The sequence below is a fragment of the Arachis ipaensis genome, chromosome B04 (genome assembly GCF_000816755.2).
Source record: "Arachis ipaensis cultivar K30076 chromosome B04, Araip1.1, whole genome shotgun sequence".
In the NCBI taxonomy this organism is placed as follows: domain Eukaryota; kingdom Viridiplantae; phylum Streptophyta; class Magnoliopsida; order Fabales; family Fabaceae; genus Arachis; species Arachis ipaensis.
In genome coordinates, this window is record NC_029788.2 from 22,879,971 (window position 1) to 22,894,405 (window position 14,435).

Consider the following 14,435-nt stretch of genomic DNA (forward strand, 5'->3'; position numbering starts at 1 on the left):
TCTTTATTATATATATGATATATAATATAAAACCTGAATATCAAATTTATTATTGAATTATTTATCATGAATTCTAACCAACTATATAGTTAAATACATTATCATTATTGGCCATTATAAAATGAATAAAATTAAGTATACTTTTATTAGAATTATGAGTAAATGATCAAATTGGTCTTTAAAAGATTATTTATTTTTTAAATTGGTTCTCAAAATTTTTTTAATTAAATTCATCTTTCAAAAATTTTAAGTTAGTCATGTTAGTCCTTTTGTCATTTTCATTGCTAATAGCGTTAGAATTTGCATATGTGACATGTTAAATAGCAGCACTGCAATAAACACTTAGTAATTTTAATTGGCGAATAACATGATAAATTTATAAAATTAGATAAAATCAATCACAAATTGAAGAATTCTAATGCCTCAAGGTATCCCTTAATTAGATTTTGATTAATCTAATTTTATAAACTTATCATGTTAATAGTTAATTAGAATTTTTAAGTGTGTGTTGTGGTGTTATTTAACGTATCATATTAACAAATTTTGATATTGTCAACAAAAAAATGACAAAAAGACCAATGCGATTAATTTAAAATATTTGAAAGACAAATTTGACTAAAAAAAATCTTTCAAAGACTTAATTTAAAAAATAGTGATCTTTCAAAAATAAATTTAATCATTTACTCTTAGAATTATATACCACGTGTACAATACAGGAAGGTATAACTCAACCCTTCTTCCTCAATCCTCATAATAAACTTAATACGTAAATAAATCTATATGCTCCCACACTTGCATCTACCACAACATATCAGAACTTGTGCTTGCCATATGGTACTATTAAGTATAAACATGGACGTTGTTGGAAAAAAAAAAGGCCTTCGTCTCAAGATGTATTTGACTCAAAGCCAATAATTTTTCTCCACGTAGCAGAAAAAATTAACATTTTTCATCGTATTGAATGTGGGATAAAAGTGATGAGTCACAGGCTTTATTTGTCAAAACTCAAAAACTCATTCTTTCTTGTTCGAGAAAGCATGCTATGGAGTTCTGTTAGTAGTTGGATTTGCACATACGCAAGAACAATCTGATTCCTTTATTACCAACCTTTTGTCACGATTGCTCATTAGCTTAATCAATGGTAACTTTTTTGTAACTTGGCGCCAGATTTCATCCACTGCTCCGTTTGATACACCATATTGAAAGTATCGTCTTACCTGAAATAATATAAATCAAACTTGCATTGTAAAAGCAAATTTAAAAGAAATCCAAAGTAACTTGCTCAAATCAAATTCAACTGCTTAAACATATTAATATCAAGCTAGATAAAAAAGAAACTAGCTAGCATAAAAACAGTGTACTCATGTGGAATATTGAATTGGAAAACCCTATGCTATAAAGTATGAAGCAAATATCTTCTCCTTTGACAGCATGTTTTCTCATTCAATCTATTAACTATGTGAAGACACCAAAAAACAAAAGAATCTATTAACTATATCATGCTTTTCCATGTACAAAGCTCTTTTAAACTTTCTCAATATTTTATGTTTATTATGTATACAATCTTTGTACATGCCACAACATTGCATATTAATTAGAGTACCACAAATAAATAAGAACAAACTATATATTTAAGAATAATTGTCTTTTGAAATGTTAACAAGGATATTAAAAATTTTGTTAAAATTTTAAAATTAAATAAATAAAAAATTTTCGTTTTTTTTTTCTATTATTTTAAAATGCTCTTCATTATTGCACGAATTTTCGACTAGTACGACTAAAAGTATACATACATATACCTTTAGCATTTCTCTTTGATATTCAACAATTCTCTCAGGAGGAATTGCTCTCAACAGTGACATCAAATATCCAGGTTTGACAGCAGCAGCAGATTCTACAAAGATTGCTATCTTTCTATAATCAATGGTATCTTCAAAGGGCACCTCAATGGTATCACTAACGATCACCGGAACACAGAGGCTAACTATGGAGTCAAAGAGGCGGCAAGAAGTTGAAGTGTCTCCAACAGGATTCAAGCAGAACTTTGATGTGTGCATTCCATTTGATGCTTCTCTTCTGTTCTCTGTCGATTGAACTCCATGCTTTATTATAGCGTCCCGTTCATTTTCGAGGACTTGAAACAGTACATCACGAATTCTCCCTTCCTTCAAAATCAATAACCAAAATAACAAATCTCTTAATAAAATTCATGTATCAAGACCATATTTTTTCGTAGCATAACACACGCATTGTGTTAATTCACTTATTTTATAGGCGGCAAACTTTATTCAAATTCGTTGAGTGATTATATATATTTATGTACTATAGACATGGACATAACCAATCGAGAGAGGTGTTGAAAAAGAACATTATGAAAGGAAATGGATAGTAAAAGTTTCATGAGATGTGAATTTTAAGAGTTTATGAAATCATGAGAATAATTAGGAGGATGAATTAAAATTTTCAATTTTTTCGTTGTATACAGTCATTTAATAAAATTTATGTATTTAGATAATCGATAATATTAAATAATAATTTAATCAAATATATTAAATTATTTAATAATTTTTAATCTTCTGGTTCACATTCTATTTTGAATGGAAAAGAATATTACCTCCTTGCGAAAGCGAGCACCCATGAAGAAAAGCAAGGTGGGACGATTCTGAAGACCAAGATCACCCTCATAGGTTCTGAGTCTATGAGGATAAGGAACCACCACATCCTTCACCAGAGAACCCTGATCCCCTCTCAACCTCCCAAACCCAACCACAAGAAGCACGCTATTCTTCACCTTATCCATCACATGCAACAGCGACTTCGGGTCCGCCGCCGTGAACACGTGGTCCCTTCCTCCATTCCTCTGCCAGTACTTCTGCCCCTCCAGCCACTCCACCAGCGCTTCCTGCGTCTCCTCGTCGCTGTATGCCGCCTCCGACCCATCACCTTGTTGGCTCGTCGACACCAGCTGGCTCAGCGACGAGAAGAACGGCACGTAGAACAGCTCCGCTTCTTCCGGGTCCATCACCCGGGTCACCGGTGACCCTATCCGATCTGACTCTGGACGGTTCATGTCCAGGAACAGAAACCACTCTCCCATGTGCTGGTGTCCCGGGTAGCTCAGGGAGGTTAGATTCTCTGGCGTGCCGCCGCCTCGGGAGGCGGACCGGGCGGCGATGACACCGTAGGTGAACCGAATGGGAAGGTCGTACATGTAGACCTTAATGGCGGAGGACGAGGAATCTGCAGTTGCTATGGCGGCGGCGTCGGAGCAGGGTTGGCTGGCGGAGGCGAAATTTACTGTCATGTCAAAGCCGGAGTTGTCGTCGGATTCAGATTCTGGCATGGTGGTGCGGCGGTTGGGGAAGGCGTTGAAGAGTGCGCAAGTGACGAAGATTACGAAGAAGATGGTTGCTAGAATTTGCGTTTGGGAAGATTTTCGCGCCTTTTCGAGAGCTGGTTGGGCTACCGAAGCCCACGTGAGCTTTCTGCTAGGCCTCTTGGGCTTTGAACCGTTTCCTCCTTCAAACTCCGCCATCTGGTTTTTGCAAAAGTTAGTTACTGCAGTTAGTAAGTTAAAGAACGATCATAGATAAATACAAGAGCCTTTTTTTTTCCCTACGAGTTTAGTGCATGTTTGTTGATGTTTATATATTGTGGGAAAAGTGAATGGAATGTTTATTGCTTATTAATTTCTTTGCATTCCATCAAATAAATATGGAAAGAAAAATGTTGCTTTGTGTGTGAATCATGTGTTTTTCTGTTGTTTTCTTTCCCTGTTGTTATTATAATGGTTATGGATATGACGAATTAATGGCAATGGAGTCATTTCAATGTAAATGCAAAGGTCGATGTAGGGTTCTGCATTATCTACATTATGAAAGATGGATCACATTGACAGACATTATTATTAGCTAGAAATAATTGACAATATATCAGAAATATTTTATGTTCACATACAACTCCATTACATATGTTATTTTTAGTACAATAGAAACACAAGGAAATTTATCTGATCTTTCTATTAGGAAATAAAGTGTAAAATGAAGGATTTGAGTCTACAAAAGTGAACAAAATATTACTTTATTTTGTATTCATAAAAAAGAGTTAGTATGAGACTAAATCTCTTTCTATTTGTTTGGATTTTGTTTTTTAGATTTCGATAGGAGATGTGGGCCAAGCTTATATAGTAAATACTATTTTTTTTTATAGGTTGCTCTTAAGATTTAGAAATTGTGTCCAATAGAAATATAAAAAATAATAATAATAAAAAAAAATAAAGAATAAGGATAAAAAATTAAAAATTAAAAATTAAAAGATTTGTATTAAAATATATAAAAATTAACATGGACTTAAATGAAAATAACAGAATTTAAATAATAAAAACAAAGAATTAAAATGACTGAAACAAAAATAGAGTCTCCCAATATTTATATGGACTCGTTATTCATGTTTCTGTGCCTGAGTGTGACCAAGAATTTTTAGAGTGCATGAGTGTGTGAATAAACATAAGCTCCTCTAATTTATTGAAATTAATCCTATTTATAGAAAAAAAAATTTAAGTTAACTGGTATAATTTTGTACTCCAAGTAGTTTTGGACTTCAAGTAAACTTTGACTTTAAATAGTCTTGAACCTCAAGCAAACTTGAACTCTAAATAATCTTGCACCTCAAGCAAATTTGGGCACCAAACATAAGGTAACTTTAGGATTGTCAAAATGGGTTAAACGTCGGACCAGCCCATTTACCCATTTAAATAGGCGGATTTCGCTTCTAAAATTAAGCTCGTTTAAATTTCAGGTTAAATGGATTGAGTCCGATTAACCCGAAAAAAATGACACGCTAAACCGGCGGCCCTTTTTATTTTATTTTTTTTACATTTTTTTCTTAAAAAATAGCACTTTTAGCTAATATTTATCTCGATCCGACCTGAAAATTCGACCCATCAACTAAAAAAATTTATTTTTGTTTAAGGTTTTTGGCCTAAAAGTGATATTTTTTATCAAAATATTAAAAAAAGGTAAACAGGCCAATCCGTTTGACCCATCGAGCTAACCATAAATGGTCCAAGCTAAAAAATTATGGGCCTAAATGGGCCGGACTGGCCCGTTTGACAGTCCTATGTAACTTGACTACCAAACCTAACTCATTCTTATTTTCTCCAACCATGGTATGCTTCACGCATATATGATCTTCGACTTTAACTGTCGAATTCTTTCCGACGTCGACCTTTTGTGTCAAATTTTTGGCACAACATGATGCCCCTTGAAATTTTGGATGACTTCGATTTGATGAGAAGCATTAAAAAATTCGAAACCACCTTTGAACTCAATCCAAAGTAGTAAAATTCTTTTTCGTCTTTTATATCAACTTTCACAAGTGCGTCTTATCTTGACTGTTTGTCAACTATTTCTCTTTTTATCTTTTGCAATTCACATAAATCTCATAATCATATTTATTTTCAACCTTTTTTTTTTGTCGGGTCAGAAAGTCTAACAAATCTTCACCAGCCTTAGGGTATATACGTCTTATTTTGAGCATGCTGGTGTCAAACTGAATTTCTTATTTCACCATCATATTGACAATAAATCCCTCAAATTCAGCAAAGTTCGAGGTAAACTAACAAAGATTTTTTCCAACCTTCGTATCTAGTGTCTTGTTAGAAAATCTTAACTTGCTTTTAATAATTTTCTTCTTTGGAAATATCTTTTCCTCGACAAGGTTGACAGATTGACATATAGAATATGATTTGTCTTTTGTTTCGACTGCAAGCACATCATTTTCGACTTTCAACTTAGAATACATCACACAACCAACAAAAGCTACTATTTCTTCTTCAAAAAAGTTCTCATCTTCATGCTTTTTTTTTTCTTTTTTCTAATCCTTCAATCTCAGGAATGGATTGACTTAAGCTTTAAATTTGAAAATCAAGTGAAGGCATTCGTAGTCAAAGAAGAAGAAAAGTATCATATTTTAAGTTGCTCATTACTACCTAGAACCCGATTTTGATTGTGTAGCGAGCCATGTGCTCAACAGTCGACTCGCTACTTTCTCCTAAAAATTTAATGAGTGATTTAGGAGTTTGACTCCTCTAAGGAGTTCTACTTACAACACATGATTAGGAAAAAGAGATATAAAATATGGTTGGCGAGTCAATTTTATGTTAAAATTTATGCTATTTAGCATATGCTTGACATCTTGTGTAATATTCTTCTCATCAACTTGTGCAATCTTACATTAGGTAAACTGATTTTGTCGAGCAACATTCACTACATCATCAAGGCGTTTTCCCTCGTTAACTATTACGGATAACTGATGACCTCCCAAGTGAGGTTGGTGACCTCCTAATGGATTTGGTGCCTTATAGCTATCCTAGACAGTTCCAATTAATTCATTAATCTACTTTGCTATTTGTTCAAACTTAGCACTATTATTTTCTATAAAAAAATTTAAGACAGTTGTCATTTGCTAAGTCAACAGGTTAACTAAATTACGATGATTTTATGCTATTTGCTGTCTAAAATATGCTAAAGAATCTATGGTGTTCGGAAGAGTTGCTCCCAACATTGGTATTTTTCTCAACCTTTCTAAGAACGATGGGTCTTTATGCATTTTCCTAGGTGTCAAAGTCATAACAGGGATCAAACAAGGTATTTCCATCTGAGTCGATGATGGAATCGACAAATCAATCTAAGTTGATGTTACCCCTACATATAGTTGCATCGACATTGACAAAAAAGCCTTATTGAGGTAGTTATGATATCATGGGTCCCGATATAATCGGTCCCACATAGGAAGAATTAGCCATCACATATTCATATAAGTACGGGTTATATCCTTTTACAAAACCTTGTGGATTTATTCTAACAAGTGAGTTCGACTGAACATTTGTATATACCTCAGGAACAGGTGGATTAGCCAAATATGGCGAATATTGAAGTAACCCATACATAGACCAAGTAGTCAAATTTATTTCAACTACACTAAGAGAAGTTACTGAAGTCACATCTGTGTTGTTCATATGCTTAATCGGGCTTTTAACAAAAGTCATTGGCACTTGTATTGATTCAGTGACTTGTGGTTGTGGATATAGTACTATTTCTTTAAAGTCATGGTTTGATCCTTCTGTTGAAGAGGACAACTGAGATGACATAAAAACAGATGCGTTTGGACTGCTATAGGGTATAAATTAACACTACAAAAAAAATACCGAGTACCGTCGGATTTAGCGTTGCACGTTAGTGGTGAGTTCACCAGTGGATTTACTGTCGGATTGCGCAATAAATTCGTCACCCTAAAAAATTACCGTCGAATTTGATTTTCCGATGGTAAATTCGTAGGTAATATTTGGAGGAAAAAAAAGAAAATTTGGCGAGTTCATTGCCGTCAAATTTATCGGCGGCTAAATTTGACGGTAACATTGATTAGTGAAACGTTGCGTTTTTGTGACACACAAATCTTTATCCACCGGTAAATCTGATGGTAATGGTGCCTGATATACGAAGTGTGAACCGTCTTCTTCTTCATTTTGAATTTCACTCTTTCTCTAACTCACCTCCCATTCTCTCACCATCACCGCCTCCTACTCCCTTCTCTGTTTCCTCCTCCTCCACTGCCGGCCGCGTTCATCACCACCATCATTCTCGTCACTATCATCATCGAACCTCATTTTCACTTCTACCGTGAACCACCTCTTTTTTCGCACCCTCCTCCTCCGCTCTCTCCAACTAGAAGCACTTCGGCGACCTCACCTCGCCACCACCAGCTGCAATGTCATTGCCGCAACCTCCATCTCTCCCCTAATATCTTACTCTGTGCTTCGTTTCAGGTTTTGTCAAACTTCCTATTAATTTTTTTGTTTTAAATTCATTAGGGTTTAATTGAATTTTACTTCTTCGTTAGTAATTTAATTTAGTTAAACTAATTTTTGCTGTTAGGTTGATTTAGAGTAAATTAGAATTTTCTTGTTAGGGTTTCTCTTGGTTAATAGGTAATTAAGCATGCTATTGTGATTCTTGGATTTGTAATTCGAATTCATTTGAATTTATTGACTGATATTCTGGTAAACACTATAATATAATGATGAACTTTGTGTAATTGATACTGAATTTTGTGACTTGATGTTGAAAGAATGCTTGTTAGTTAAATACTTTTTGCTATTAGGTTGATTTAGAGTAAAATTAGAATTTTCTTATTAGGATTTCTCTTGGTTCATAGGTAATTAAGCATGCTATTGTGATTCTTGGGTTTGTATTTCGAATTATATTTGTTTGAATTTATTGACTGATATTGTGGCGAGCACTGCAATATAATACTAAATTTTGTGTAATTGATGTTGAAAAAATGCTTATTAGTTAAACTACTTTTTGCTGTTAGGTTGATTTAGAGTAAAATTAGAATTTTTTTGTTAGGATTTCTCTTGGTTGATATGTAATTAAGCATGCTATTGTGGTTATTGGATTGTAATTTGAATTTGTTTGAATTCATTGACTGATATTCTACTGAACACTGCAATATAATGCTGAATTTATTGTTGATTTATTTTTCTGAGTTTCTGTTAATTGGTATCCTATTTGCAGCCATTATGACGGGTAAAGGTAAGGCGGATCAGGTTGCTGGTCGTGGTCATAGTCGTGGTTGGGGTAGAGGGAGGATTTCTTCCAGTACCCCGGAAAATTCTAGATCCTCTCCCTCTACCCTGACTGTCCTAGTCACGTCACAGGTTGTGGGTTTAGCAAATCAGTCGTTCATCATGGTCCTTAACCCAAACTACGTGCCTCTATCCACTGCGATAACGTCGCTTCCTACTGCTCAGTAACCCGCTGCAACGACAATGCTGCCCAGCGACAAAAGCAGTAGCCCCGGAATTCTCTCATGAAAGTGAGGCAGCTTATGTCCCTCCACCACCTCCCATTGTACGGTTGACCATTTCGCCTGACGGCGGCACAGGGTAAGTACCCCTTTGAGTCTTATATATTTTTTGATTATTATTATTACTAAAAGTGCTTCAAAATTAATTCTGGTTTAGTGGATTTAGGTTTGATTGCCTGAAACTGTTTAGTGCATGGTTATTGATTCTTGTTTAGTGGATTTAGATTTGATTTCTTGAAAGTGTTTCCTGTTTCTTAATTATGGAATTGCTAAAAGTTCTTGGTTATTGATTCTTGTTTAGTGGATTTAGGTTTGATTTCCTGAAAGAGTGATGGGATAATTATTGTCAATCTAGAATTTCTCAATAAAAAAAGAACTTCGTTGTAAGCATAGTTCCAAACCAACTAATAACTCTCAATCAAAGTTTTAATTTGTTTGTCACAAGTACAAACCCCAATAAAAATAAATCGAAGTATTCAAACCTCGGGTCGTCTCACAAGGAATTGCAGTGAAGTGCTTAATTATTGACTATGAAGGAACAAGGGGGTTTGACTTGGTAATTAACAAGAAAAGTAAATAATAAAAAAGTAAATGACAATTAACTAATAAAGGAAAGAAAAAGAACTCTTGGCTAAGGCATGGGAATTAAGACCACCATCCTTGTCTACAAACATATATTGACAATTATGAGGGACCAACCCATCAAGTCTACTTCTATGCTTGAAGTACGTCAAATAGGCTTGATCAACATCAATCCTAAGTTCCAATCTTACTACTAATTGACTTAGTAATAGATTAGTGTCAATGGGTATCAATTTGACCACTAATAAGTGTTCTCAAATTACCAATTCACTTAGACCCAATGACTCAAAGTCACCCAATTCCCTTAGCCTAGGCCAAGAGTATAGAAAACTACTCTAATACTAGTGGAAACATTTTATCAAACACCTAGAGTGCAATAAAAGTAAACTTCACAAAATGCAAGAATTAATAAAAGCTATAACTAACATGAGCAAGAAATCAACAATAGCAATTAATTAGATAAACATAAAAAAGATATGGAAACATAAAATTGTATTAAAAGAAATTCAAATCCAACAAGGGTTCATGAAGGTAAAAATGGCAACATAAAGAAATTAACAAAAGAAATTAGGAAGATTAAGACAATAGAACAATAAAATGTAAAGAGAGTTGAACTAAAAAAAACAAGAATTAAAAGTTGGATCTAAGAAAAATTGACCTCAACTACCCTAAATTCTAGAGAGAAGGGAGAGCTTCTCTCTCTAGAATTCTAAACTAAAACATGATGAAAACTTAACTATGACTACTCTCCCACATTCCCTTACAGTTCTTGGGTTTAAAAGCATAAAAAATGAGTTGGATTTAGGCCTCCTTGAACTCAGAAATCGCCCCCCAGCGTGTTGCCTTTAATGAGGTCACGCGTTGGTTGTCACGCGTACGCATGGGTCACGCATACGCGTCACTGGCAACATTCCTTATCACGCGTACGCATCGGTCATGCGTACGCGTCGCCTTGACGATTCCTTCCCACGCGCAGCGTCGCTGGTAGATTACCAAAATTCCATTTCTTCATGAATTTTCCATTTTTGTCTGCCTTTTCTTCATTTTAACCTAATCTTTTATTATTATTATTATTATTATTATTATTATTATTATTATTTAATCTTTATTTAATTTCATTCTTTTGGCCGAAGCCATTTAGCAACAAAGGAAAGAAAATGAAACATGACCTTTATGTACATAAACATATATATGTATATGCTATTAAGGAAACCTACGTGTATATATATATATATAAAGCATGACACCCAATTATCTTTGATCTAATTAATCATCATCTATCTCACCCATTCATTTTTTAACATGACCGAATCCAAAGAAGAAAGAAAAAAGAGAAACTGAGTGAAAGAGACACCGTGGTAAGGAAAGAAAACCGTAAAAACCTCCCAAGCTTCCGACCTTGATTTCTTGCGATCTGTAACTCTAATTAAAAATCCAATCCGATAAAAGTGTTTGTATCCTCCTCCTCTACACGTTGGCGTTACTTTTGTACTCTGGTAGAAGCTGACGGTGACATAGCTCCTCTTCTTCTTGAGTTCGGACAATTGGAGTTCTAGGAGGCACACACAATTTTTGACGCTTTCTTCTTCAGTAGCTCGGTCAGAAAATTTTTCCGGAACTTTCATTGATTTTGATTTCATACGGAGATAGGGGATTTCATGTTGAAATTAACTGTTTTAATTTATGAATGCCATGAAAGTCTAGTGGATATTTGCAAATAATTTATGATTGTTTGAAATGACTGAATAATAAGTTTGAATTGCATTTGTGACCGAATATGATGAATATGTATTTAATTTCTTGATTGTTTAGGAATGCTGAGAATTCTGATTGTTGAGTTGGAAAGTCGGTTTGATTTGTTGGTATTGAACTGAGATTTGAAAATGATTTCTGATTTTGAAAATGTTTGAAAAGAGGTTGAGAATGGTTCGGTTGGGACCCGAAAAGGGTGGCAAAGTCCGAGTTTTAGGGGAGATGCTGTCAAAATTTTATTATGAAACTTAAGACTTTATTTAAAATATTTAGAAAAAGGTTGAAATTAAGAAATTGTATTATTTGGCTTTTGATTTATTAAGAAAAGATTTACGTTTAGGTTCGATTTATTAAGAAAGACTTTATGTTTTGAGTTTGATTGTCGTCCTCCCTAAAGTCTCGAGATCTGCCGTGAGATTTATTTAATAAATGATTCTTTTAAAGAGGTTTAAATCTGAAATGGTTTTGAAGTTGAGTTGGAAAAATCATGGTTAAGAAAGAACTGGTTTTTGTATGAAAGAAGAACTTGTTGTAAGTAAAGTCTTTTTGGAGGTTTGGAAAGGTTATAAAGAGAAGTGTTGGTTTTAAATAAAAATTATTTGAATCCGGTTTATTAATTATAGGGACCTCTGCCATAGAAGAGCAGAGAGCAGTGACACAGGTTCGAGGACTCAGTTTGAAACTGCGGGCGATTATTAGCCTTATTTGAGTTAAGCTTATGTGTTGAGTCGCTTTTCTAGAATTTCCTCGCCTTTGTTAGTTAAGATTTTATTTTATACAGAGGGACAAGAGTTGTATCTAAGTTACATTTGAATTCTTTGTATTATGTTTATTATTATTAATAACTACGTGACTAGTATTGCTTGGAGATCTTTGATATATGATTTTAATTAATAGAAACAAAACTTTTTGGCTTTTTCTTAAAAATTGAAACGCGAAGTCGAACTAAAGGCTCAATATTAAATAGTAAATACGGAGAATAGGTTGGTAACACCTCACTTTTGGTACGATCATGACGTGCTAAAAGTTAGGGTGTTACAACAAACATATCAAGGCATCGAATGGAATTAAAGTGAATAAAATTTAGCAATTTTAGGGCCTAAAAAGCATGTTTTCACTCTTAAGCACAAATTAGGAGAAATTCACAAAACCATGCTATTTCATTGAATAAATGTGAGATAAGTTGATAAAATCCCCTAAATTCAACACAAGATAAACCACAAAATTGGGGTTTATCAAACCTCCCCACACTTAAACTAAGCATGTCCTCATGCTAAACCAAGAAAGACAAGAAATGGGGTATGAACATTTATTCAATGCAAATAAACTATATGCACCTATCTATATGAATGCAACTAAATATAAGATGCTTCTACCTACTTGGTTAAAAGTAAATCAATCTCCAAGAACTCATATGAACATGTAGGGCTAAGTACAAACAAACTTGCAAGAAGAAAGCTCGTGAAAGCAGGGAACAAGGAATTGAGCATCGAACCCTCACCGAAAGTGTATCCGCTCTAGTCGCTCAAGTTTATAGGGTTGATTCACTCAATTCTCCTCTAATTATGCTTTCCAAGATTTGTTTTTTATCTAATAATCAACAATTATTCAATGTAGGCATATATTTATCATGAGGACATATTCATAGGTTGTAACGGGGCTAGGTAAAGGTAAGGATATATATATGGCTAAGTGAGCTTAAAATTTGCATCTTTGATTAACCTAAGCTCTCACCAAGCACATATAACAACCTATACAATTCTATACACCACCTAGCTATCCATGATTCCCACTTTTTCTATATACTCATGCATTCTTTTCAATTCACATTCCATATGCATTGTTATTATTACTTTACTTTAGGGCATTTTGGTCCCTTTTCATTGCTTTTCTTTTTTTTCTTTTTCTTTTATATATTTTTTCTTTTTATTTTTCTTTTCCTTTATCATTTTTTTCTTTCACTAAAGTATATACAAACGTATCAATGCATATGGTTTTACATTTTAATGCATGAGTATATACTCAATTCCCAAGATCTTCAATAAAAATACACAAACACACTTTTATCTCACCCAATGTTCTCCAGTTTTTCACACTTAAATGATCCACACTCTCACTAACCTAAGCTAATCAAAGATCCAAATTAAGGACATCTATTGTTTTTCACTTAGGGGTAGTGATGTGCTAAAATTAAGGACAAAAGGGTTTAGCATAGGCTCAAAATTGGCTAATAAAAGTGGATAAAAGGGTAAAGCCATTTGGGTAAGTGAGCTATTTGAAATGAGGGTCTCAATCATATAAATACATGTATACATAGAATAATGGACATAAAGAATCAAACAAATCAAGGATTACAATCATAGAGAGAGAATAATACACACAAGAATGGAAATAAGTGGTTATATGATGTAACCACACAATTGGGCTCAAAACTTACATGCTTATGTGTTCTTAGCTCAAAAACCATGTTCCAAAATTAATTCCTTCAAGCAAGGTCAACACACAAAAAATTTTTTTTTATTCAAATTGGTAGGGTGCCCTAAAACAGTTTTCTTGGAAAAGAAATTATCACTTCAACTAAGTAGTCCTAACAAGAAAAAAGTGGTAAAATATGTACACATTCTAACTATCATGCAATGCAATGACTAACTAACAAAGACGATTAAGAATTGGTGTTAAAAAAGGAAGTAGTTACCCACGGAAGTCGGTCCTCGACCTCCCCACACTTAAAGATTGCACCGTCCTCGGTGCATGCAAAGAAGAGCAAGGTGGATGGGTTGTTATAATTGATGAGCTCCTTCAAAAGATTGTGTGGATGAACTTGTTTGTTGTCTCATTTAGAAGCTTTTTCTTTCCCTTCTTGGTGGCCAGCCTAAAAAGAGAGAAAAAGAAAGAAAATGAAGCCCACAACAAAAATATCAAGGCGAATAGAACATAGGTGGGGGCTAATGTCAAATAAGAGTAAGGTTCTCAACTACATGGTAGCTACAACATGTAAGTGAAAGAGCAATATAAGCAAAGGGCATATCAACTAACACTTGAAGCAAGAGTAAAATCAAAGCATAAGTAAATGGTATGAAGAGAATACTCGGAAGCATCAAGTTCAAATAGGAATTGACACAAACAAGATTAGTAATAAGTATGAGAGCATTTGGTCCCATCCTAACTCAATGATAATGATGCACAAAAACATAGAATAATGAGTTAGGAAGGTCTAAAGCACTAATCTTGTG

The 14,435-nt window shown here is 34.0% G+C and overlaps 1 protein-coding gene across 1 annotated transcript; it reads right to left on the reverse strand.

Moving 5' to 3' along the window:
- LOC107637722 (probable arabinosyltransferase ARAD1) lies at positions 747 to 3,636 on the reverse strand. Its single transcript, XM_016341079.2, has 3 exons — positions 2,615 to 3,636; positions 1,800 to 2,165; positions 747 to 1,217 (listed from the first exon to the last, which is right to left on the reverse strand). The coding sequence occupies exons 1-3, from the start codon at positions 3,533 to 3,535 to the stop codon at positions 1,041 to 1,043; spliced, it is 1,464 nt and encodes a 487-aa protein (XP_016196565.1). The 5' UTR covers positions 3,536 to 3,636; the 3' UTR covers positions 747 to 1,040.

Bases quoted from the DNA above. Each gene is read 5' to 3' on its own strand.
- LOC107637722 (XM_016341079.2), bottom strand. From the start codon at position 3,535: ATGGCGGAGTTTGAAGGAGGAAACGGTTCAAAGCCCAAGAGGCCTAGC. The intron at 2,166-2,614 runs GTAATATTCTTT...TTGATTTTGAAG, and splicing joins GTGCTCGCTTTCGCAAGGAG to GAAGGGAGAATTCGTGATGT. The intron at 1,218-1,799 runs GTATATGTATGT...ATATTATTTCAG, and splicing joins ATCAAAGAGAAATGCTAAAG to GTAAGACGATACTTTCAATA.